Source organism: Glycine soja, chromosome 12 (genome assembly GCF_004193775.1).
Source record: "Glycine soja cultivar W05 chromosome 12, ASM419377v2, whole genome shotgun sequence".
Lineage (NCBI taxonomy): Eukaryota > Viridiplantae > Streptophyta > Magnoliopsida > Fabales > Fabaceae > Glycine > Glycine soja.
This window is the reverse complement of record NC_041013.1, coordinates 38,123,920-38,151,759: the sequence shown is the minus strand read 5'-3', so window position 1 is coordinate 38,151,759 and position 27,840 is coordinate 38,123,920. Positions and strand designations below refer to the sequence as shown.

The window sequence follows — 27,840 nt, the reverse complement described above, 5'->3', positions numbered from 1 at the left end:
AAATATTTTTTTTTAATTGGTGATCACTCATTTAAACACTATTGGAAAAATGAGTTTTTAAGACGTTGATTTTACATTGATTAATAAAAAATCGTCTTAAAAAAATACAGTAACATTTTTGTAAATAAATACAACCAATTATGAGGGTTTTGCAAAAACCCGTCTTAAAAACTACTATTATACGACAATTTTATGGAAATCGTCTTATAACAAAGTGTTTGTTTCTTTTATAAATAAATAAATAGAAGTGAACACAATCTAGGGTTTTAGAGTGGTGGAGTGGGTAGAAGAGAGTTTCGTAGTCGCAACCTAATCAAAAGAAGCGCAACTTCAAGCGAGTGACAACCACCAACCATGGGTCGTATGCATAGCCGTAGATTTGTATTCATTCTTTCATCTCTATCATCAAATCCATTCTCTTCATTCTCATTATTATTTAAAACTAACATTTGATTTTTCCTATTATTGATTCCAATTAGGGTATATCCTCTTCTGCTTTGCCCTACAAAAGGACACCCCCTAGCTGGCCTAAGATCTTTTCGCATGATGTATTTTCTCTCCCCCTCTGTCTCTATATTTAATGATTTTTTTAGTTTCCTCTATGTTTCAGGGTTGATTTACTAATTTGTACTCTTTATTTTTATGGTCTGGGTTATATGCATGGGTCAGCCTTGGAATGATTGTTGGGTCATATATGTGGGCTTAGTAGTTTGTAGAAAGTCCTAATCCATTGGATTAACACTAGACTCAAAATATAATGCAATATAGCTAGTGTTTAAATAGATGAAATAGTGTTAACTATGAAATAGAAATAAATTGTGCCTGCAAGCTCTAACTGAACAAAGATATGTAAGGTCAAACTTATTTTACAACTGTTTTAATATTATTTTGGGGCATTTAGTATTTGCTCTAGTTTTCATTTATTATTCCTTTCAAGTGCTATGAATGTGATTGCTCACCTGTTTTGCATGAACTAGCACGAGATTAGAGTAAGAAGAGTTGTAGGACCTGAAAGCTATAGCTACAACAATTAATGTAGTAGCAATTTCACCTACCAAATCTGAGCCAGGGTGTTGTTCATCAATTTTGTAGCACCTCTTGAAGTTGTCATGTCTTTAGCACGCTCCTAGCAGTAATGATCAGAAACTCCATCTCCCACTTGAAATTTCTTATAGCAAAGAAATATCTTACATTACCATAAGCATGCTTAACATTCAATACTAGAGTAATAATACTTTTGAAGGTTTTGTTAGGATAACCTTTTCAATTATAAATCAAACTTCTTTCATAATTTAAAATCAACATACACACTTCCATTTTTGAAGTTACATGAATTTTTTTTTTTTTATAAAAATTGATGTGTATAAATTAGTTTTAACTTATGGGGGAAGTTTAGTTCATTTTATCTTTTTTCTTGTATATATACTTATCAAAAAGTTTATTGATTTCCTCACATGAAAGTAGTTTGTCAAACCAAATGATACTTGTAGATTTGAAATAGAATAATAATGATAAATAATGGCAATGTTGTCAAATAATAATGAAGAACTTAATATGGTCTTAATTAGGAAACATGTGTATAGAACTATATATAATAATTAACTTAAGCAGATGAAAATTGGTGACCAACCAAAAGAACTCAATCTCTGTCTATTGCACTTGCTTACCTGTTCCCAAAGAACATTAGGCTGAGTGTGTGCTTTGATAAAGTAGTTAGTTTCCCATTTAATTGCACATAATGCGTGTCCTATTTGGTTCAAGTCCGTGATTTCCTTATTGAAGTCAATGGTCCACCATGCAAGCATTGTGACACTGTGAATTCTACCCAGGTCTTGTGTTGTTATCATATTTTGTACTCACATCTTCTCTTCTAAAGCATGTTTAGCCACAATTTATTGTTTTGGTAGAAAATCATTTTTAGCCACAATGATTATTTGTCTTCAAGAAAATTTGGCACAAGCACACATTATTTGTTTTTCAATAGGCTTTCTAGTTGGTAGTCTAGTTCATATCCTAAAGCTCATGTTTTTTTTAATAACTTTTCATCTTTAACCTGTATTTTGATATCCTAAAGCTCTTATTGGTTATAACATTGTTAACCAGTTTTTTTCTCTTCAAAGATTAGGCTTATGGAGTCCATATGAATGGCTATGTTGAGATGGATAGCAGAAACACCTGTGGAGTCCATATGAATGCTTGATCATCTAGTTGTAGGAGGATTGGTTTGTAGTTTCATTTGCATTTGTTCTGACCTTGAAATGTTTAAACATTTCTCCTTGAGACCACTATTACCTTGTATGTGAACCATTTTTCCTCTGGTTAGGAACTGAACAATGTTAATAATTTGCAAACACAAAATAAGCAGATCAATGTTGGCTAATAAGATCAATTTACTATTAAATGTTTCCTTTAGTTCAATACATTATCATTGAGTTTCTGAGTTAATTGCTACTGTGACAGCCACACAAAATTGACTGTTAGGAGAATCTCATGAAGGAATGTTAGGAGGAAGAGGGAATACCTAGATTTATCTTTGTCAAGTAAGTTGATTACTTGGTACCAAACCTTCCTCCTTCCTCCTCCACTCTAGTACATGGATTTTCAATTCCTCTGGGATTGCAAGTTAACTGATTTTTTTTCTGCCTATGGTCAACATGTTTATAGTTCTATGCACTAGTTCACTCTTTCCAACAAACCATAAGCCAAAATGACAAAATCCAAATAAGTAGTATTCTCTCTATAATTATGTTGATTGATGTTGTTACAAAGCCATACCTATTGGTGCTATTTCATATATGGACATTGATGGGTATAGCTACAAGAGAGATGTTGAATTCTGTTATGATTTAAAACTTCCAAAAAGTTTATCACCTAAAAATTATACAAGTTCTTCAATTTTCCTATTATTTATGTTCTAGTGGTGCCCTGCTCACCCTTTGTGATAACTGGTTTAATAAATATCAGACATAGAAGTTGATAGGTTCAAGTTAATCCTTGTTATGCAAGTTGCATAAGTCATACACAAGACAGTTTTTCAACTCGAATTACTCTTTGCCCGCACCTTTCCATACTTTTTTTTTCCTGTATGTTTATTTAAATAATTAAATGGAATGAAAAGATTAAGCAACCTTTGTACATTAAAATCCTAACATGCATACAAAATAGCAATGTGGTCATTGTTATATTCTGGGAACCATATGGTATTTGTAAGACTTTTGTTTGTGTGCTACTATGCTCTTTTTGGAAACTCAAGTTTGGTTTCTTGTCATTCCCAAAATTTATGGGCCTTTAGCAGAGTATACACAATGAATTTAGAATTTCCAGGCTTTGTGAATGTATGTTAGGAAATCATATATTGCAAAATTGCAATGATACTGCATACAAAGTAACAAAAGTGAAATTTCTTTCTTAATTGTGGTCTTAAATGATTTTTGTTGGAATGGTTCCAGTGAAAACTTGATGATTATTTGTTCTTATATTGTAGATACATCACTCCTAAATATCTTGGATATTTGAATCTCCTAAGAAAGTTAAGAATAAGAGATTGCACCTGACTTAAAGATCATGACCATTCACTATGTCATGCATTGATATGCTATTCATGTTTCTTGGTTATTGTTATCCTTTATGTTGTTGAAATTTCATAATGATTAATTTAATATTATATTAAAAACTCTTGGGATTTTACTTTTCCAATAATGTTGGATACTTATTATTAGTACTTTTTTTAAGAATTGGTGAGAAAACATTAAAGATGTTCAAAGAATTATTCTATGCAAAATCCGAAATGTAGATTCATCAAGTCAAAATTGCGGCTATTTGTTTTATCTACTTGCAGCTATTTTATTTTTTTTAAAAGAAATTCTAAGACAGTTCTTTGGAAAAAATTGTCTTAGAAATTCTACTGTCTCCCTAAGACGGTTTTCAAAAATCTGTCTTAGAATTCTCAATTTTTTTAATTTTTTTTAAAAAAAATATTTTAAGACGATTATTTGAAAAATTGTCTTAGAAAGTTTGCATTCTAAGACAATTTTTTTTAGTAAAACCGTCCTAGAATTGTTAGTTTTTTTTTAATTTTTTAAAAAAAACATTCTAAAATGGTTTTTTCAAAAATTGTCTTAAAATTCTCAATTTTTAATTTTTTTTTTAAAAAATCTAAGATAGTTTTCCCAAAAACCGTCTTAGAAACATCTTTTTTTTAGAAAACAATTTCTAAGACGACTTTATCAAGAATCGTGTTAGAAAATTGACCTTCTAAGACGATTTCAGAACTGTCGTGAAAAGTCTTAACTTTCTACAACTGCAACTTCAAAGACGATTGAAAATTGTTATAAAAAGTCTCTCAAAACAATCGTGAAAAACATTTTTTTAGTAGTGAAAGTTACTTCTAAAATTTAGGGTTGAATAATAAGATGATACTTTTTGATAGAGATAGTATTTAATGTAATTATATGCTCATAATATGAATATTCAACATTATTAATTAAGATGGAATAATTCTACTTTAATTTTTTTATAAGTGAAAATCATAGACTTTCAGAGAGTTTAAATAAGTCATGCATTTCACTCAATTAAGTGAGCTAAACCTCCTTGACAATCTTGTGTTAGTTGATCTATACACTTGATGATTGATATTAAATGAGATAATAATAAATAAAATTATAATTTTTCTAGAAAATATAATAAATAGAATTATAACTTTCTAAGTGACATAATATATTACATAAAAAAGTAACATAAGTGCACCTGAGTTATTTTTGACTATTAATATCATGTTATAAGCTAAGTTGTACGTGTTATTCTTCCAACAATTTATGCAATAATATTTTTTTCTTTATAGCTCTCTATCACATAATTATATTTCATACTTATCTCTTTCCTCTTTCTTTTTCTGTTTATCTCTCTGTTTAAAATTTGTTATATAAATAATATTTTTGTTATAAATACTATAATTTTTGCAAAACAAAAATTCTTTCTTAATACACTAACAAAGGAAGACCAACTTGACTCAATATATCTTGCCATATTTTCTCTTGTTGTCAACAAGAAAACGGTCTTCAACTACCTAATGCAAGGATTGGTTCATGACAACGAGGCATGGTAGGGTCCAACGTGACATTAGTTTGTACTTCGTAAAGATATTAACATCTTTGTAATCATTTTTGTGTGCTCTTCACATGTAAATTTAGCAGTTTGAGGCTTCTGCTAGAATATCAAGGGAATTGCTATCGGTACTAGTTAGGTGGGTGTCTTTTTATGGTATTTCTAAATTGTTCCTGGCATGAAATTTCCATTTTTCAAATGGGGTGAAAAAGATATTAACAACGAAATCATGTTTTCATTAAGTGTATAATAGAATTATGATTTCATTATTATCTTTTGACCCTTATTTGTAAAACGAAACATTTTTCCGTTGTATATTGGTAGTTATACAACGTAAGTGTGATGTTGTTGTATTATTTTTTTACCACCCTTATTTTTACAACAAATCATGATTTTGTTATATATCGAATTTCAGACAATAATAGAATCATGATTCCATTGTCTGAAATTCGACACAATAAAATCATAAGTTCATTGTGTGTTTGAAAAATTAAAAAAAAATAAAATAAAATCACGATTCTGCTATCTGTTTAACACAACAAAATCATATTCTGTCGTGTAAATTTTATTTTTACCAAGTTGGATGGTTTGACAGAGAATAGAGAAGAGGTGGAGAAATGATGGAGAAATGAGAGAGGAAGGGAAAAGGGTTAAGGGTGTTGTGAAATAGGAAAAGGAAAGTGAGAGAGGAAAAGAAAAGGATTTGGGATGTAGAAAAAAGGTAAATAATCAAATTGTTATGGTTGACTGTGCTAATAACAATTTTGGTAATAAGAACAACAATGCCCTTACATCAATCATGCAACTCTTGCAACTAGTGACCCAATAATCATAATGAGGCTGAAAAGTCTTTATAATAGCAGTAGGCCTAAGTGGTGAAAATAAATGTAGGTTACAAGGAATAACTAGTTAAATTCTTACACTCATTAGATACCAAGAAAATGAATGATGAGATGAAAAGTAAATTTAAAAAAAGTTTCTTTTGGCGTAAGTGAATCTCTCTTAGTTAATATAGAGAGAGATAAAGAGATAGTACGTCTAGGAATGATAATGGATAAAGTCTCGATAGAGTCTTATAATATTTATCTTCATACTTGCGTTTTAAAAACAATACTCTTACCTGGTTTTATATTCATGCGAGTAATAATTTTAATTCTCATACCCATACCCATTGAGTACATATATACTCATATTTGCACCCTACGATCCACACTTTACTTGTGTATAAGGTTAATAATAATAAATCAATAAAAAAATTAATTAAAAAAATTACTACAATTATAGTAAAAATTCGTTCTTAAATAATTTAAACGTGGTATTAAAAGCATACACATATAATATTAAAAAATAAGCAAATATAATACTGGTTTGTTCAAACTCAAGTTTTAAATAAACAAAATTATAAAGATAATTATCCAACGATTGTTAAAGGTCATGTTCAAATCGCTTAATAAAAACTCTAATTAAAAATTTAATGTTTTTTACTCTTTGATAGTGATATTATTAGGAATTAGAGACTTAACGTATTAATCATAAAAATATAATTATTTTTTACAAAAAATTATATATATATATATATATATATATATATATATATATATATATATATATATATATATCTGGTTTTATAATATCCGTACTCATATTCATATATGCTTAAATTTATAAGTATATGTTCATCTTGTACACAACCCCAATATTATAAGTAAATATTTATCCTATTCACAAATATTTTTACGAATATCCATAAAATCCAAATACACTTTATCATCCCTAATTATTTCATAAAAAAATGGAAACACTTCAAAAAGTGGGGATGAGTTAGTTAAGACGCTTCTCCAACCTGTTATATCAAAATGGCATCTTGCATAAGAGTCAAACACTGTTTAAATTTAGCTAAAAAAATTCACTGCCTTTTTATTTTTACAAAGCGTATATGTTGATAATTCACACACAAGGATGAATATTTAATAGGGTAGGTATCCCGGTCTATTTTTATTCTAAAGACGTTGATAGTCTTGTACGCCACTCAATTATATTATAGCATAATCAATTGGAAAAAAAAAATAAAAATGAAAGTGCTGTTCATGAAAGGTGACTGTTGAGCACACTCTTCGTTTTTTTTTTCTTCATATTTAGTCAATATTGCGTGTGCATGTATTTAAGTCACCACTATATCATATCTTACACGCTACACTTTCCAAGCTCCTTTACGAGCTTCACAAATACAGGATTGAGTCTTACAAGAATTGTGTTGTGTGGATATTAATCTCCATACTTAGGATCATACTTCTATTTTTTTTCTAATTGACCTGTGCGTGTTGACATAATTTCATGACAGATGAGGCACACGATAAGTAGTTTAGCCCGAATAAAAGGTATTTCAAGAAACATTGTTGATCTTTTAGCCCCATAACTGTTTATTCCAACAATTATAAAAGCCTTGGAATAAAACATGAAGAAATTATATAATTGTTTCTTCCAACAATTATTATAGATTAGACAGAACCCGTTCCATTATTTATCATTATTCGTCATACAATATGAAAAATGTACTGAAAGAAGGCCACACTTGCAAGACATGCTAACTGGGTCATCAGTCCCTTACTTTTAGGCTTTAGCAATGAAAAATAGCTGTTCATTGATTTGATTAAAGTTATTAATGTGTCTGAAAAGATATCTATAATTCTACATACTTCAAGAACAAGTTCTGATATACTTATTTTATTAAATATGTTTTATGAACATTAAATTTAATCTAAGTATCAGTTTAAAAGTTTAGTTATATAAATATAAATGTCAATAAGGGTATATCATCGTGAAAAAATACCAATAATTATCTATATGAAATCTGGTAACATGAAATCATTTTACAATCTCAATACTGGATATATATTTGAGGGTAAAATAAATGTCATCTATTTTTTAAAGCATAATTTAAAGAATAAAAGTTCATTACAATTAACGATGAATCTTTTCTTTGCATTATCAGAGCATTTGACAAGATTTTATTTTATATAGGTTTTTTTAATGGCAAAAACTATTATTAAACCAATTTTTTTTATCATATATTTAAAAAAACTCTATATAAAATAAAACCTTATATATAAAATAAACAATTAAATTTGTTATGAAAGATATGATATGATGACAAATTGATTTATAAAAGATAAAAAATAAAAATTTAGTCCCTCAATGTGTAAAACGTATGATAAACTAATTTCTTCCCTTCTTTTAGATAGATTATTTGTTATTAAGTTATAATATTGAATGATCAATTTGATAATAAGTTATATTTTTTGAGAATTAATTTAATATTAAATTATTAATTTTAGAGATCAATTTGTCATTAAATTATTTGTAAGACTATATTTCTCATATTTTTTATAAATTTAAGATTAAATTTAAATTTTTTATCTTTCGAAAACTAATTTGTCACCATTTTATATATATATATATATATATATATATATATATATATATATATATATATATATATATATATATATATATATTATGTTTTGAAATAAGATTAAAGTTCCCATTAGCGTTACAGCTTCAGGGTCAAACTTAGCATAAAAAAAAAAGCTTCAAGGTCAAACTTAATTTCCCAACATACATTTTAATATAAGATCTGTAACTAAAATCAATTTAAATACAACTATCAACTGTGTATACCGATTTAAAATTAATTATATCGAAGTTAATTTTACAAAATATCTAAATCAAGAGGGTAGTAAAATTCCCAATGTTCTAATGATATAGATTAAGGAATATTTTTCCCTAAAAAAATATTAAGGAATATTCAATTGAGTTTATTAAATACTCTTAATTAAAAATTTACTCTTTCCATTTTAAATCAAGTAACATTTAAGGTTTTTTTCACAATAATTAAGAAAATAAATAAATAACTTCACGGGTGAAAATTTTTTATTGAACTATTTTTATTATTTATTTTTTATTTGGGGAAAATTGAAATAAAAATTTAATGTTTCATTGTAAACCTAAAATGTCACTTAATGAAAATTATCTTTGCGTTGAAATGTAACTTATTTTTAAGTAGAAAGAGTTTTCAGTCATTTTTATATACTTTATATAACAAATATATACATATTTCTTTTGGATAATTTTTTCATATTAATTTCTTATATAATCAATGTATTTATTAGCATGTTTAGGATCATTTGTTGTTATAGCTACAGAATCAGATTCTTTGGTTAATAATAAATTCTTTTTAATTCGATATCAACGTAATTATGATCTTAAACTCCTCAATCATACACCAAATTATTCTCACAAGTCTCGATTCTTTGAACCAGCTATCACATTAAGATTATTTCCATTAACATCATAATAAGATTCTTTCCATTAGCAATAAACTTTGAATACAATGAAAAATTATACTAAAAATATGCTCAGAATCAAGGAAGAATTGGGATTAAAATTTGATTTTAATACATATAATTAAGTTTAACTAAACTCTATTAGAAATTATATATCTTTAATATAAATTTTAATATAGTTATTATAATATTTAAAAATTTATTATATATGATAATTAATTTGTAATTAAATAATAATATAAATAATCTTTATAATATTAACACATATATTATTTATTCTTAAAAATTTTGAGAACTAAATATTTTAAGGTTGAAAGACTTTTTTTTTTCTTCCTTTTCTCATGCTAAAGTTAAAACCTCTAGTAGTTATTTGCATGTAGACTTATTTTAGAAAATAGGAACTTGAAAAGTGCAGGAAACCGCTAACCCTCCCATACTCAACTTTTTTCCCTAGACTTGTAACAACCAAAGCAGTTTGCATAGGTAGCGAGCACTATAAATTCATAGCCATTGCCATAAACTTTTTCCAACAACAACATGGCATCATCGTCAAGGTTCCTCAAAATGTCTCTGTCTTTTGTGTTGCTCTTCCTCATCTCAATTCCACCTTCTTTCTCCTCTCCAATTCACCCCACAAGCAACGACCTTCGTTTTTCTTCAACAGCAGAAAAACTCATAAGAGGGCTTAACCTGTTCCCGAAAGACCCCATTAACACACTCGAGAATGACCCTCTTTTTGTGTCAGGAAGCATTGTGGAGAAGAGCTTCACTTTCCCTAGTCTTGCTGCTTCTTCAGAATCTTCTGTTGAAGAACTTGGTCACCATGCAGGCTATTATCGCCTTCCTCGTTCCAAAGCTGCAAGGTAAAGATGCAAACTCATGTTCAGAAAATGGTTGTTATCAAAATCAGAAGTATGGTAGTTTGGTAGAGAATTCTTTTCTGTGATTTTAAGGGGTTGTTTAGCTTGCGTAGAGCTTTATTCGGTTAGGTGGGAAAAGTAAAGTGCCAGTAGGAAGAGGGATATTTTGGTTAAAAGTAACCTAAGTTAAAGTTCTTGTAAGCTATAATTGAAGCCATGCCATGTGAAACAAATAATGTGCAACAAAAGATTGATTAAGGTTAACTTAAATAGTTGTTCGGTTGTTCAACTTCCTCCCCTTAATTCAGTTTTACAAAAGCAGTTGCATGTTATTGGAATCTTGGCTAACTCAATTAAAAATTATTCACATTTGATTTTTAAGTGACTACAGAGAGTAATATTGAATGAACATAAAACTTGTCCTACATAGTTTTTTGGCGCGTCACACATGCATGCCTACATCACAGGCACACCTAATATAATTTTTATATATTCTGGTTGGATTTCAATCAGCCTAAATTTATCATCACATAGCTATAGTACTGGTTTAGGTTAGTTAATAATGCAGAAGCCTCTTAGGTTGCTTATTAGTAAATGTTTATCTTTTAGTAAATAATTAATTAGGAGATAGCTAATGTGTGGTCCTACTTTGAATTGAATAATCTTTTTTTTTTTTTCTCTTTATCATCTGCAGGATGTTCTACTTCTTCTTTGAATCTCGAAGCAGTAAGAATGATCCTGTTGTCATATGGCTGACTGGAGGACCAGGATGCAGCAGTGAACTAGCTTTGTTTTACGAAAATGGTCCTTTTCAGCTTACCAAGAACTTGTCTCTTGTGTGGAATGACTATGGCTGGGACAAGGTACGTAGCTATTAATTCCCCTTGTCCTTTTCTCACTTTACTTCTCACTCACATAGTCACATATAACAATCATGTGACAAATCCTGTCAAATTTTTTGTGCTTCGCTATGCTCATTCCATGCAGAGTGTCTACAAGGAAAAAACACAAACAAACAAACTGATATTATGTATATTCCTGTCTACTCTTATACTATAGACTTTAACTAGCTCAAAGAATAAAGTTGATACACTGCTTGTTTTCTTGTTGGCATCAATACGGTGTTTTCTCATTTTGTAGGCATCAAATATTATATTTGTAGACCAACCCACTGGGACGGGTTTCAGCTATACTTCTGATGAGAGTGACATTCGCCATGATGAAGAGGGTGTTAGCAATGATTTGTATGACTTCTTGCAGGTAATTCTATTTGATAACTGATAAAATAAAAGTATTTCATAATAAAATCAAACTCATTCATTTATGTATGTTATATAATTACTCATATTGAGTGGTTAAACTTGATTCACCTTTGGTTAGTTATTAAAAATGCAGGATGGTGTACATACTATCTAAATTTCAAGTTATATGTTAGACTCTGCCGTTGTGCATCATAGGATCCATTTAATTTTACAATAATGACAGGCATTTTTCAAGGAGCACCCTCAGCTCACTAAGAATGACTTTTATATTACTGGAGAGTCATATGCTGGACACTACATTCCAGCTCTTGCATCCAGGGTTCACCAAGGAAACAAAGCAAAAGAAGGAATTCATATAAATCTAAAGGTCTTTACTATCTCATAACTTTTAGTATAACTATGAAAGGTTAATTGTTTTTTTTCTTCATTGTATTGATTCCGTTGATCCCATATATAAACAGGGTTTTGCTATTGGCAATGGGTTAACCAATCCTGAAATTCAGTACCAGGCATATACAGATTACGCATTAGACAGGGGACTAATTAAAAAGGCTGATTATGACAGCATCAACAAGTTGATCCCACCATGCAAGCAGGCCATAGAAGCTTGCGGTATGAATAACTTCCTCAATTCTTTTCCCTTTTCACCAGGACAAAAATTTACCAATTTATTGCGCTAGACAGATATTAATTGTGTTCACTGACACTCTTAATTTGCATTCCATTTGTCAGGCACTGAAGGTGGAGAAACATGCGTATCTTCATTATATGTTTGCAATAAGATATTCAATCGGATCATGACCATCGCTGACGATGTAAATGTAAGATATAGAAAAACATTAGTATGACCAAGATGAATGAAAATAATGCAGTTTGAGTTTACTAACACATTTTGTTATTCTAACTGCAGTACTATGACATTAGAAAGAAATGTGTGGGAGATCTGTGTTATGACTTCTCTGTGATGGAGGATTTCTTAAACAAGAAGACAGTGAGAGATGCTTTAGGTGTTGGGGACTTGGACTTCGTTTCATGCAGTAGCACAGTGTATAGTGCTATGATGCAAGACTGGATGAGAAATCTGGAAGTTGGTATTCCCACACTCCTTGAGGAAGGAATCAAGGTGCTTGTGTATGCTGGAGAAGAAGATCTCATATGCAACTGGCTCGGTAAACCAGCAGCTACTCAATTAATTTGGAATTGGAACCAAAATGACATGTCAAAGAAGAGAAATTATTACATAGTTCTAGATCATCAAGTAGTCATGATCTCAGTCAATTTTCACATGACATAAGACTTGAATGTTACGTGAAGATTGACTGAGACATGATAGTTTAAGACCATGTAATAAGTTTTCATCAAAGATTGAGAGTGAGAGGTCATTTAGCATTCTTAATGTGTTTGTGATTGGGCAGGGAATTCAAGGTGGGTTAATGCAATGGAGTGGTCTGGTCAAAAACAATTTGGGGCGTCTGGTACAGTCCCATTTTTAGTTGATGGTGCAGAAGCAGGAACGCTGAAAAGCCATGGACCTCTCTCTTTCCTCAAGGTGTGTGTTCAAGGGCATCTATTGCTAATCCTGACATTGTTAAATTCACTTTTTGGTGACATTATTTTTTGACTAAACAAAACAGGTATACGAGGCTGGTCACATGGTCCCTATGGATCAACCAAAAGCTGCACTTGAGATGCTAAGAAGCTGGATGCAAGGGAAACTGACAATGACAAAGAGTGGAGATAATGTCTCTCCTAAATGATGCACTCACAGCACAAAAACCAAAACCATCCCTCTATTGCTGCATAGATATTGATGTCATTTCCTTGTGTATACTGGGAGGGTGGAATGTAATTCTTTTTCTTTTTTCTTTTTTTTTTCTTTCTCTAGTTTCTCTTATCCCTGACCATTGAGGGATTTGGAACTAATCATCTATCATTGTCACCAAATCACGCACAACTTTACACTTGTAACCTGATTTCAATCAAAGCAAATTTCAATTCTTGAACAAGTATATGCAGCACTATTGGCAAAAAAAAAAAAAAAAACAATGACCTTAGAAAATGAGGTTCGATTACAAATTACAATAATGAAAAAAGGAAACATCAATATGGAGACAATTAAACCAAAGTAAAGACATGTGGTGACTAAACTTGGAACGATTTGGTGTTTCGTAGCATTTGTTTCAAAAGGTGAATTGCAGGAGCTGTGTGTCTGTGGTAACAGACATCTACAGAAGAAAGAAAAAGAAGAAAAAGAGCATAGGTGGCAGATGAAAGTGGGGCTGGAAATAGTTCTCTCGCAAACGGCGCAGACTCTGTAAAACATATCGGTGTGGTCTATGGATAAAATCGAGCACGTTACTCTTCGTGGGCTTCCTTCTTCTCCCATCTCGCACTTCAAAATTCGCGGGAATGGAAAGAAGATAATCCCTTCTTTCTTTTCAATTATTTCTTAGGTCTAATTATTCCTGTACGATTTTTTAGTTTTATATTTTAATTTTTTTTATAATTTGAAAGTAATTTTTTTAGTTTTTATAATTTATATTTTAATTTTCTTTTAATTCTTGAACATGATGTTTTTAGTTATTATATTTTATATTTTATTTTTCTTTTAGTTCTTATTATTAAAATATGAGTAATATTATCAATTAAAATTAACTACACAAATATTAACAAAACTAATTTTTTGCAAGATAATTTATAATAAAAAAAATAATTGATAATTTATAACTAATTTATAATTAATTATTTTTATATTTTTTTTAGTAAAGACTAAAAGGTAATCTATAACTAAATTATAGAAATTAAAAGAAAATTATAAAAACTAAAAAAATTATAAGTTAAAATTTAAGTTTTCTTTTATTTTTGGGGTTAAATATCGTCATTAAATCATAATACACAGGTTTTGATTTTTTTTTTACTTAAACATATTTTTAATTTTTAAAAAAATAATGTATTTACTAGTTCCTTAAATTTTCAAAAAATTATTTTTAGTTTCTCTTTGTTCAATGTGTTCATGATTTTATTAATTTGTAATGATTTTTAATGGTTAATTTTTATTTTTTTTTTGAAAAAACGGTTTCTTATTATTCTAAACCACCAAAATATTTTGACTTATATGGTTGGGTGGTCTTTTTTTTTTTTTTACATATTCTACTGGTTTTAAAGAAGGAAAATAAAAAGTTAGATGTGAAATTTTCATAACTTTTTACATATTTTGGTTGTTTTATACCGTTACAAACCATTTTAAAATAAATTAAATTAAAAAATATAAAAAATATTAAGGTTGTGTTCAGCAGTGCTGTAAAGAAATGAATTAAGATATAATTCCTTTTAAATAATGAAAATACAAGGATAATATTAAATTTTGCACTTCATATTTTTTTCGCATTCTCCTTATAAAAGAAGGTAATAATAAATACACTTCTTATCACAATCTTTCTAAAGGCTATTGAGTAAAATTTATGTGAAACCTATTAAATAATAAATGAAACTCATTGAATAAAAGATGCGACCTATATTGCCCAGAGACTCTTCGCTATGCGAAGATGCGACCTATATCATTTCATATTAATTTCACTCAATAATAATAAGTGTATTAGAAAATAAATTCAACATTTCTCAGTATTGTTTGGTATGTCTACTCAGGAAAAAGGAGAAAGAGGGGGAAAGTGCAAAAGAAGATACAAATTCATTGAGATAGATCTCTCTTCTGCTTATCTCAAAACATCATGACTGATAAAAAAAATCTCAACATTTCATGAATTACAAAGGAACTAAGAAAATTAAACGTATATTTTCCATGTAAAGTGTTTTCAAATTTTACAATTACAAACAGTTTACATTGTAGCACTTAGGTAACTGCTGTTTCTAGTGGTTTGAAGAACTTGACCTCCATTGAAACAGGCTCCTGATTTTCTATCAGAAAGGTCACTCAAAACGGTAACAGGATCCATGTAGATTCCAAAGATATCAACGGGTCTGCGCAACTTGTCCACAACTAGCTTCAAATACTGAGACTTCAGTTTTGGAAACCGCAACAGCCTCTGATATCCAATGGTGGTGCCATATACAACTCTCATCCACACACCATCTAGGCTCAAAGCCTCAAGATGAAACTCTATCACCCTCTGTCCCATGTTAATAGGCTCTTGTAATTGCAAAATATTGAAGGATACTAGTTCTTGGAGATCTATGTACAATATCCACTTAGTTTGGTTCTCCCCGGGAGCCCAATATGTGTATATACCTTCTTCAAGAACATTGTAGGGACTAAAGTGAGTCTCTTGAATTCCCCCTCTTATGCTCTGCCATTAATAACAGAATTTATAGCCAAATTGTGAGAAAATATGGACCTCCTAAGTTCGGTGAACTCTTGAAGAATTTGAATATCCTCATCTGAAATAAGACCTGAGGAGTTTGGTGTCACATTCAATAACAGCTGACAGTTTCTTCCAACTGATTTTTACTATATCTCAAGTAAACTCCTTGCAGACTTTGGTTGTTCTGATGCGTGCCAAAACCAACTGGGTCTTATAGAGACATCACATGTAGCAGGTATCCAATCAGGACAAAATTGGTCTCCCTCGCTATTGTATCTGTCAGATGACCAAAAAAATGGTAAACGTCTACATTACATGATCATCCACACTTTCAAGCCTTGCCATGGATACATGCAACAAACAACTAATGACTGAAATTTACATTCTTCAACTTCATTTAAAACCAATCAATCAGCTGAATCAGAGTAAGCTCAATCCTCTGAATACCCATCTATGAATAATAGAAAGACCCAATTCCATGACTTCCAAAATTGCTCTATAAAAAAGCTTAGCACTGCTCATACACCATGCAATTAGCAGTAATTATAATCTATGCGATGCTGGGTGACAATAAAATAAACATTTAAACCAAACATCATTCAAAAGGGAAACTATAGTAGTGTTTGTACGAAATAGAACTCACTGGCTATCAATATAACCAATTTCACAGCCCGTCTTGTTGTATAGAGACCAGCAGGTGGATCCAGCAGCACCATATTCATTACCGATCCACCTTGTGTCCGGACCCAAATCAGAAAAATTAGTGGCCCCTGGTTGGAGCTGATGAATCAGAGAAATCCAGCTATCAAAGAGATAATTCATTTCTGTCTCTCCGTCTCCTTTTGTGCCATCCAGAAAAATGTCCTTTATCTCTCCATATCTGGTTTGAATGCACTAATTATTAAATAAAAAATGAAATGAATATTGGCAGCTAATTGCAAAACAAAAAAATTATTCAAATCCTTCATAAATATCAAACTCTTGATAGTAAAAAAAATGATCAAGTTGTTTGTGTTAAGGAGAAAAAAAAGGCTCTGCTGAAGTAAGCTTGGTTCTAAAGAGTGCAAGGATAATCCAACCTTGAAACAATCAACAAGTAAACGTTACGATATAAAGATTATAGCATAGATTAAATTACGGGTGCATACTGGATACACACTAAACTTCATACTGTAGAGAAACAACAGAAATGGATCTTCTGCAGTTTTCCAAAAACTGCATGAGATCTCAGGTAAGATCAAGAATTGCACCCACCCTCTGCAGTTTATTTTCAAACTGCAGAGGATCCTAATCCCCTTTAGATACAATCTTACTTTACAGAAGGTGTGTTTGTTTCCTATAAAATCTAGAAATTACAGGTTTGCAATAAATTTTAGTTGTAAGATCAACAGCTAACCCATCACAGGTGCATTGCATAACAAACTAGATAGTAGAACATTAACAAACCTAACTATGGACATAAGGTGGAAGCTTTGAACTCAAGAAAATAAGATTCAGTAACTGCAACAATCAGAGAAGACCCATTTCAAATTCTTATTAACATAGAAAGATAAACCACAAAGCCATAATAAGATATGTTTGGAAGAGCTTATTTAAACATATTTTATGCAGTTATGTAAACGCTTGAAAAAGCTTATCAAAATAGCTTATAAGCTGTCCAGTCCAGCATAATTAGGATATGTACAAAAACAATTTAACATCAATAAATACTCCATGTACTAACAATGTGAAGGCATTTTACAATGTTATTCGATCAGAGATTGACTTCTATATTAAATTTATTAACTTTTATAATAATAATTATAAGATAGTTTACATTAAATTAAACTCTTAACCCATTTCCCCTTACATTATAAAAACAACAACTAATTAATTTTTGTGGTGAATCAGGTTATCCTTCAGCCGAAAGCTAAGGACTAATCCCCGAGCTACTAAGATCCATTTGAGGGGTTGAACTTTCCCAACATTTGTTTTTCCATATTCACAGACCAAGGACTGAACCATTATCCCATGTTTAAGGAACAAAATTATCTACCAACCATGGCACGTCATGAAACAAAGTTATCCACCAACCATGTCAGGCCATGTTGGTACAATTACTTCATTTAGTTACCTAGTGAGTAGCTCAGTCATTTGGGCCAAGTAGAACTCGTTATAGCGCAAAGTGTCACCATAGCATGCTTCGTGGCGATCCCACCGCGAAAGGTAAAATCCGAGGCCAACGCCGGCGTCCTTGGCGGCGGAGGCGAGCTCGGCGACGACGCCGCCATTCCCGTTCCTCCAGTTGCTGGAACGCACCGAATAATTGGTGTAATCAAGGGCCACAAGAAAAACCCATCGTGATGTTTCACAGTGAGGATCACTAGCGAAAAGCCTGAATCTTTTGCGACCCTTATCCACTGCGATGCGTTGAGCTTAGTGGGGTTGGAGTGGCCGGTGCCCCACTCTGAGTCGGTGAAGGTGTTGGTGCCGAAGTGGAAGAAGAGGGCCATGCCACCCAGTTGCCATTGGAGCTGGAAGGTCGTTGGGAGGGGTAAAATTGGAAGAGGTGGGGGCTTCTGGGGACAAGATGCAGGGACCCAGAAGGAGAATTTGAATTGGGAAATTGGGTAGCGTGCAAGTTGAGATTTTGGTCCCGGGATTGTTGGATTTGCACCAAAATCTCAAACTCTTGTTGTACAGTAATTGTTCTGGTTGGTTGGTTGTGTTTTGTGGTTGGACTACGCAAATTAATGGTATGTTTGGAACGGCGGTGCGGTGAGGCAAATTTACGTGGGAGGGTTGGTTTTAGAAACTTTTTACTGAATAGGGTCTGATTTATAAGAAATTACGGGGGGGGTTTGTTTTCTACGTGGGTGCCGTCATTGACACCGGCGGGAAGCTTGAACCGCCAGTGGCAATGGCGGGATAGGGGCTGACTAGGAGAGAGGGGGAGGGGTGCCGCCAGCAGCAATGGCGGGATGGGGTAAAACCGGAGAGAGAGAGGTCCCGCCCTTGGAGCTGGCGGGACAGGTGAGAGCGGTACCGCCAACAGTGGTTGCGGGACAGGGGGAGAGAGGATCCCGCCAACAGTGGTTGCGGGATAGGCTTGGTCTGCACAAAACCAGCTATCTTCACGTGATATTTGAAGATACTATGATATTTGAATATTCAAAAGACTTATTAACTCACTCTTTTCACTTTTAAATAGTAAAGATGCAAAATATCATAGTATACGTGTGTAAATATCAGGGGGAGAGAGAGGTTGTCTTTACTATTTAAAAGTGAAAAGAGTGAGTTAATAAGTCTTTTGAATCTTCAAATATCATAGTATCTTCAAATATCACGTGAAGATAGCTGGTTTTGTGCAGACCAAGCCTATCCCGCAACCACTGTTGGCGGGATCCTCTCTCCCCCTGTCCCGCAACCACTGTTGGCAGTACCGCTCTCACCTGTCCCGCCAGCTCCAAGGGCGGGACCTCTCTCTCTCCTGTTTTACCCCATCCCGCCATTGCTGCTGGCGGCACCCCTCCCCCTCTCTCCTAGTCAGCCCCTATCCCGCCATTGCCACTGACGGTTCAAGCTTCCCGCCGGTGTCAATGGCGGCACCCACGTAGAAAACAAACCCCCCCTAATTTCTTATAAATCAGACCCTATTCAGTAAAAAGTTTCTAAAACCAACCCTCCCACGTAAATTTGCCGTGCGGTGAATCAAATTCGATTGTAAAACCACGTTGCCTCACCGCGGTTTCATTGGGTCGTGTATGATTTTGGTGGTATCCAAACATGCTGTAAGTTGTTGACTGGGCCAACAAAATACCGACTAGGAAACACAATTTTTTGTTAGCAGCTAACAACAGTCCAACGGCCACAGGACCTTAACTTTCCAGATCAAGGGTTGTCAGACTTGGGCCTGTATCCTTGCTCGAAAACGTGATTTTTACTATGATTTGATGAATAGAGATAAGTTTACTTCTCTTTTAATGAAATTTTTACATTTTGGTATTATGAAATAATAAAAAAATTGAAAAAAAAAATCTCTTTTGAATAAATTTACCGACTAGATCCAATTAGTCCATACTCCATACCACATCTTTAGATGAAATTTCATTTAATAAAATTAAGAATAACAAAAATGGAATTTTTTTTATAAAATTTAATTGGGAAAAAAATTGGATAAAAAATATTTAATACTCACTCAATCATACAACAACAAAATTCTGATCTATTAGGTGAGATACTTATAAATATTATACACCGTGAGATCTTTTTTTAACAATTTCTTCTAATAATCTCTCTTTCTCTCTCTCCTTTTGCACAAAATTAAAAATCATGCAACCTGAACTTCTCATTTGTGATTTGAGTGACATTCATTGTAAATGTCCAAAATAACTGCTTACCTTTTTTCGTATCAAATTAATATATCTTCTTATATAATTATTTTTGGTTTGTCCTTTATATTGTGTAGTCATATATCTATTTAAATATTTTTCTTTTCTTTTCACTCTCATTCTATTCTCTTGAAGTCCCTTTAAAGTTCAAACATTTACTAGGATAGACATATAACAATATAATAAAAAAAATTGTTTGAATTTGATAAATACTTTGTGATTACAAATATCTTTTTATGTTTTTTCTCTCCTCAATTTTAACCTCCTTATTTGTATGTGTATAGCATCTTTTTTAATTTTTCCGTTATTTTGTAATATTAATCTCGGATATTTAATATATGAAACTTATGATACAACATCTTCTTCCATCTTTATTTTTAAGTTATTTTTCTTTTCTTTTAAACTGTGATGTGTTTGATTAAAAAAACTGATATCTTATTTCTTCTCAAATGAAAAAAAAAAAAAAACTCCTTGTTTCTTTCTGAAGTCTATCTCCAAAATTAGAGTTAACCGATTCTTATTTCTTCAATCCAAATTATATCATCTATAAAAAAAATATAATTACAAATAATTTTCTACGTCCTTAGTAAGTCCAACTTCAATCATATAGATTGTCATTATAAATTTATTAAGTTTTATAATAATTATTTTAAAAAATCACATTTTAAGATTACTTTTTTTTTTGTTTGCTGAATATTTTAAGATTACTTCTAATTGTTTAACTGTATACTCATTAATTAATACAGCATATAAAAATTTGACTCTTTTCATTGGACTGTGCTTCTGGGAAACGCCAAAGTACCTAACTCTAATGCAAATTAGAGACACTGATGTATAATCATGAAATTGCTGAATGTGCCCATAGAAGATGAATGACGTCAGGTCACGAGAACAACGAGAGAGAGCGAACAGGAAACTGATTTGATGACCACGAAATTGCTGTACAACTCTAATTATTACATTAATGTGACTACTATGTATGTGTTTGTTAGCCATGGTGCTTATTAAATTAATTAACCAATTAATCCATCACTTATATGCTTAACCACCGGGTAGCTAGCTCGCAAGCTAGTTTCAAATTCAATGTTGCATAACCCATCTTTACCAACCTCATCAAACAAATGGAAATCTTTATAATCAAGCAGTAAAATGCATGGTAGCTTTGTTAATTAATTAACTTTAATCTATCTATCACAAGTTATAATAATACTGTAGGTCAAACAGGGAAACTAGTAAAGAAATATATGTCAAGAGAATAGATAATGAGGTTTGAAACTATCTTAGCAATTTGCAAATTGTTGTAGATATGCATGAGGTGACTGATTGATTGGTCCTTTTTTCCTTTCCCTATATCTTAGACCATTGCCACAGCCACAGCCACAGCCTCAGGGAATTCACACGACCACTAGCTATATATAGCTCCCAGTCTAAGCTCTCTTCTTCAGTCTCAACTAATGACCAACCAACCAACCCCTCCTTTATTTATCAACCTCTATGCATGTCATAGTCATATATATATATTATTAGTTACTTCAGAGATAAAATAAAACAAATCAAACAAGAATTGAATTGAAAGAGAAGCAAAGCAATACTGGCTAGCTTCACCTGAAAGGTGTACGCAGATATATAGAAGGTCATGGGACACACACGCATGTTTGATGTTTGAGTGTTTGACCAACACACGAATATTAACTTTTTACTAACATGGTCATTGCTCATTACACATTACTCATTACTCATTACTCATTACTAGCCAGAGCCAAGTGCCAACAATCATACACATATATTATGATGATATATATGCCAATGCCATACACTACAGTCGCAGCTATGCTATTCTACTATTGATTGCTCTGGGACATTGATGTGTTGAGAGCGTGCATGCACGTGCGGGGAAGTGTCATATCGTGGGGACCACAGCCTCAGGGGTCAGCACTATGGGCATGGCCACGTTTCAAGCTACCAGTAAAATTACGAGCCTTGAAACTCTTGAACCAAAAAGTGAAAGTGACATAGATAGATAGATACGTTCAATAATTTCTCTTTTTCGTTTTAATATCATCACGGGCCAGCAGGGATATACATATCTGTCCCTCAATCTTTATTAGTTTAGTTTAGTTTAATTTAGGAGAACTTGTTTTGACTTTTCTCTTCTGTCTTTTTCTTTCTCTGAAAAACCCTTCTCTTCTATCCTTTTCAATCATTCAACACATTTACGCCGCGAATTTAATTTAGATTTTAGCTTGCAAATTTCTTTAATTATAAACTTATATTGTCAGGACAAAAATGTTGAGAGATTCTCAAAAAATTTCTTAATATTATAGGTATTTGTTAAAAAATTAAACGGAAGAAGTAAAAAATTATTATTCATAAATTAATTTTAACTACAAGAATTTTATTTATTTATTGAGAATTCCATCCTTGACTTTTGTATTTGGTTTTTTACTTTCATCTGTTATAAAAAAAATCTATTTGTAATTTTTAGTATATGTTTTTATCTCTCTTATTTATTATTTTGACATTTCATATACTTTTTTTAAGGATATAATAAGATTTTAAAATAACAAATAAATAGAAACGAAAATTTCGCCGCTAAGATGCAAATCCTCCGACAAAATTCAATTTAATGAATTTTATAATTAGATCACATGTTTAACTATATATTATTCCCTTAACTTTATGTAATTAATGTAATATCAATCAGCATTGTATTTTAAATTAAAGACACACAACAAGAGGATACAAGTGGACGAAAAGTTAGACAAGTAATTAGCTTTTGAAATCATTCTAATTAACTTTTAATGTTAATTTCGTTTCATTATTAATGCTTTTAGTTGAGAACAAATTATGTATGCGCAATATAAAGCAAACTTTTGAAATCATTCTAATTAACTTTTAATGTTAATTTCGTATCGACCAAGAAAAATTCTACTAATTTTGATTGAAGGGTCATATATATCTAAAATGTTATACTTAAATTTTGTACATTAATTGGTATTAATTAATATTACTATATTAATGCATTTAGGCGATCACAATTCACAGGCTGTAAATCCTTTTCCCAGCTTAGTTTGCCAAGCATTGAGAAAAGTTGGTGTGCATATCTGCTATTTGAGAGTCAATGACTACTATATATATGACACCAGTCCTTTAATTATTCAAATAATTAGCTTGAATTTTTTTTTTTATCAATATCATTAATTGATCATTAACGATTTCGACCGATGATGGCCCATTGTGTTTTTCAACTCGAAAGTGGAAAATAAAATAATACAAAAGACATTTTCACGATTGAAGCGTTGAGTTAGTAAAATACTAACATGAGAATAGAATTAATTAATACCCTAAATCGGAGGATTACAAAATAGTTATCATTTACTAATTAATGATTTGAAATTTAATTAGTCTACGTTAGTCTAGTCTTTCTTAAACGAAAAATGAACTATTAATATTGTGAATTTATACTAAAAATACTGTATATTACACTGTTAATGGGACTAGCTTGTATATTATTTACTTGTTGATTGGAGATGGCCTTGTTGTTGCTCTGGTTAATCCATATTTTCTTTGTTCTGAACTAAATAGGGATTAACCAGAGTGGTTGGGTGATCTCCTTTTGTTCTCTGATCTCTCTCATCAGTATTACTTGTACTGAGTTTTATTTCTACTTATATAATATATTTTGGCCGATCCAAAAGAAACACTGATAAATAATTCTGTCAGCTAGCGCAAACTATTGATACATATACTATGAATATATTAAATGCTAGTATATGTGGAGTATATTGTTATTATAGACCTTCAAAATTTATAGTAACAGTACAGTTTAACTTTTGTTGGATAAAGATTATATTAATGTAAGTAATCCTAACACTTCAACTTTTATGTACCAGCTTGTAAATGATATTATTTTACCATGATATTAGACACTGTCAATTTTTGTTTATATGAGAAGAAAGTCCTAATATTTATAGGCTAAGATTTGCGGTAATTACAAACCTTAATGTGTTGGCCGTCATTTTCAACCATAATTAGTTTAAAATATATTGGTGGAAGTCGTAAGATGTCTAATACAGTACTATATTCCAAGATTAATCACTCTGATTGATTTTATCATCTTAAAATACTAATACTTGGTGTGATAAGGCTCAGCAAGATGTGATGAGTAAAATGCTTAGAAATTTCTTAGAAGAAATTACTTCTTAAAGGCAATTAAATTGTTCTCATAAATCATATATAATGTTTGTTTACGTGAGATTTATTTGGCGAACCAAAGTGAAAGTTGAGGATATATATCAACCGCAGTCTAAGATATATAGGCTAGATCTTAATGACTTTAGCGACACAAAGGTTCTCTGACGAGATCAAATGTCATTAGAGCTTGTCGGATCAATAACCTATTAACCTAAGGGTTTGTACTCATGGGTCGATTGAGTCTGGAAAAAGGTCCAATCTGGAATACTGCACAATGAAGTTTAGCATTACATTGCATTGTTGAAGCAAATTAATTGCTTGCATTTTCATGTCTAAAGATAAATTCAAAAGGGTATGTGGAAGAATAGATTTGAATACCATGTCAAGAAAATATGTTCAACTTTTAAAATTGCTGTGGTTAATTATGGCAAGTTTTCTACCTCTATTTACCCAAGACTAAGCTATTAATGCTGTTGGTCCGCGAATGTTAAACATGTAGATCTATATATTCGGTTGCCTAAGAAAACCTTCCATTCACAATTTCGGATTCTGATCATTCAGTCATTTGAAAATATACAATCTTTAATTTGAAGCTTGAGTTAATATTTGAAATTACAAGTACAATTAGCAACTATAAAATTTGACTATCTTGGCTTTTCGTCACATCATCTTATGCATCCAACGTTCCGATGCTACCTTATTCAAGAATATTTATTCTATATACTACTCTGTCTCATATCCTGCCACCAGATTGATGCTGCTGCTTTTGGAACTGCATGTCACAACTTTATACAGCATCACCATCACATTATTATATCACAGGACTACTGAAATATTTTGGGTACACAAGCAAGAGATTTAGTCGGATTCATATTCATGTAGCCCCTAAATCTCATAGACATAGCTATACATATGTTTTCCTGATCAATAAGTCTATTACTATTATGTATAAAAGTATATATATCACCCTCTTTCTTAACATTTTCATTTTAAAAATTGGATAAACTTTTTAGCCCAAGTGCAAAAGTAAATAGTTAAACAAAAGTGAAAAGAGAAAAAGGGTTGAGTGTGCGCGGGAATGGAGTGACTTTGGATTTTGTATATGTTGTTGATTATTTGGATGGTGGAACGTTTCTTTCGCATGGAGATAATGGTCAAAGATTAGTGATACTGTTTTAAGCACTATATACAGTGGTACATTGATCCAACCAGAAAGTGATGAGAACAAAGATCCAGGTATTATATATAGCTATAGCAAATTACAAAAAGCGTGGACTATAAACTAAAGCCAACGTATCTTCCTAGATCCCTGCCTACCGACGAAGATTAGTTTGTTTTAATCAATATAAAGTATAAAGTTTACTTTATTGCTGCCACTACATATTTTCTTCTTTTACACGAAGAGACTTTCCTTGTCTCCATTCATTGGTTCAACTAAAACAATTTAACACAAAGGGACAACGTAAACCCATATATGAGGAAACAATTACTATTAACATTACTTTAATTCATGATTGAAATCTTGTTTTCTCAATGAGATAAATTTAATTACAATAAAAAAAAATCTTCTGCACATACACCGTAAAAAAATCTTCTAACTCATATATGATTTTTAATTAGCAGAAATTGGTCTCTATGTCTCATTTTCTCACCAATCAGACTGTGACAACGAGATCAAGAACTAAAAGTCGGCACGCATGTCTCTGGATACGTATTTAAAGAATAAGCCTTAAACACTCATTTTATTAAGTTATTTTTATATATATAAAATATTGATGGTTGTAAAGCTCTATTAACCTTACGGAGAGAGATGCAAAAACACGAGAGATGAGTAATATATGATGATAATAGAAGAAAAAATAAAATTAGAGGAGATAAAGAGTTGTAAAAGAAGACATGTACAGAAATCATTATGCTTATTTATCTATAGAACCAGATTGAATACTTAAACACGTGCATCACCTGTGCTTAAAAAAAAAAAAAACTGGTGCATCACCTATTTAATGCTGCTAATACCGTATATTAAAATTACCATAAGGAGATGATGAGAACCGAATACTGTGTAGTTAGCTGGCAGCAAAAGCATGCATACGTTAGCAATGACAACTGAATTAATTAAATAAATCAAACTATGTAACAGCATTAATAGGTAGGCTTTGTTTAAATTGTTTTCAAAATATAAGATGAAAATTAAAAAAATTGTTAGCCTTAAAACTCATAATTAATGTGATAAAATTCCATTTGCATATATAATTAAACTTCTCTCATATTAAATTTAAGGACTACGATTTAATTTCGCATACACTGATCGTTTGAAAATTGAGGAAGGACAAATCTCATCGCATATTATTACGAAAGTCAAAATCTTTCAAATATCAAGTAGAGCTAGCCGAATTGTAAAGCCATTGAATAGCTTCCTTCCTCCCTCGAAGTACATATATATAGGGATGTTCATCTACGATATAGATCGAAGAAAAAGATATCGGAAGAAGTAATAAATAAAAGGAAAAGAACCAAGAGTACTATATATACTATATGGGAATATCATCATGTATGATCTACGAAATCGAATAGGACCTTTGCAGAGAGACCTAGGTCTCTTCTCCATTCTTATATGTCGTCAAGCAACACAAGACTCCCTATAGTAGGAATGTTATTATAGTGTGACAACACAGATTCGTGAGAATTATTTTTCACTATATATGCTGCCGGTAACAACTATCATGTATCAGCATTAAATTTGGAAAAGCTATACAATTGCACTGATTTAATTAATTAGTCATTCTAAACACAACACACGACCAGATGAATTTAAGGGCAACGAATCTGATCCATATATAGGACCCTATCAGATATGAAACATAGTCATCAATATTCTCATCACTCACCATTATAGATATAATTTTGCATAGTGGATAAGAAAATGACTACCAATATTTAACATGCTATTATTAATTAAAATTTATAAGAAACAAAAAAATTAAGAAAACGACTTTTTAAATAAAGAAATGAAACTGACAAAATATATAATTAATTTCTAACAAATTTCAATTAAAAGTAGAAAATGCGTTCAAAAAGTGTATTGCTAACTAGTTCCTCAGCAGTTATGCATCACAAAGTTATTTAATTTAGCATCTACAAATGTTTGTTAGCTAGGGAAAGAGTGTAAGCAGAGACAACTACTTATGTATAACAGAGTTATGTAATTTAGCATCTACAAATGAACATCCAGCTATATTTCATTTTTTTTTTGGTTCTTTAGCTGTAAAGTTTAACGACGTGGTCGTGTGCAGTTCCAAAAGATACACCTACTGCTACACAATGATTTTCTGACAACATAAATAATACATTGATACTATATAATTAAGTCCATTAATATCTTGAATATT

The 27,840-nt window shown here is 31.3% G+C and overlaps 1 protein-coding gene, 1 long non-coding RNA gene and 1 pseudogene across 2 annotated transcripts; 2 read left to right on the top strand and 1 right to left on the bottom strand.

The window, feature by feature from the left end:
- Window positions 1-250: 250 nt before the first annotated feature.
- Window positions 251-2,486, top strand: LOC114378617. Its single transcript, XR_003659382.1, has 3 exons — window positions 251-381; window positions 480-548; window positions 2,126-2,486. It is a non-coding gene; the product is annotated as an uncharacterized LOC114378617 (long non-coding RNA).
- Window positions 2,487-9,914: 7,428 nt separating this feature from the next.
- On the top strand, window positions 9,915-13,577 carry LOC114377891 (serine carboxypeptidase-like). The gene is made up of 9 exons (XM_028336356.1): window positions 9,915-10,309; window positions 11,001-11,169; window positions 11,447-11,566; window positions 11,792-11,935; window positions 12,030-12,180; window positions 12,301-12,389; window positions 12,479-12,737; window positions 12,984-13,117; window positions 13,203-13,577. The coding sequence occupies exons 1-9, from the start codon at window positions 9,984-9,986 to the stop codon at window positions 13,323-13,325; spliced, it is 1,515 nt and encodes a 504-aa protein (XP_028192157.1). The 5' UTR covers window positions 9,915-9,983; the 3' UTR covers window positions 13,326-13,577.
- A 1,724-nt stretch (window positions 13,578-15,301) lies between these two features.
- LOC114378991 lies at window positions 15,302-19,378 on the bottom strand (annotated as a pseudogene).
- Between the last annotated feature and the right edge of the window lie 8,462 nt (window positions 19,379-27,840).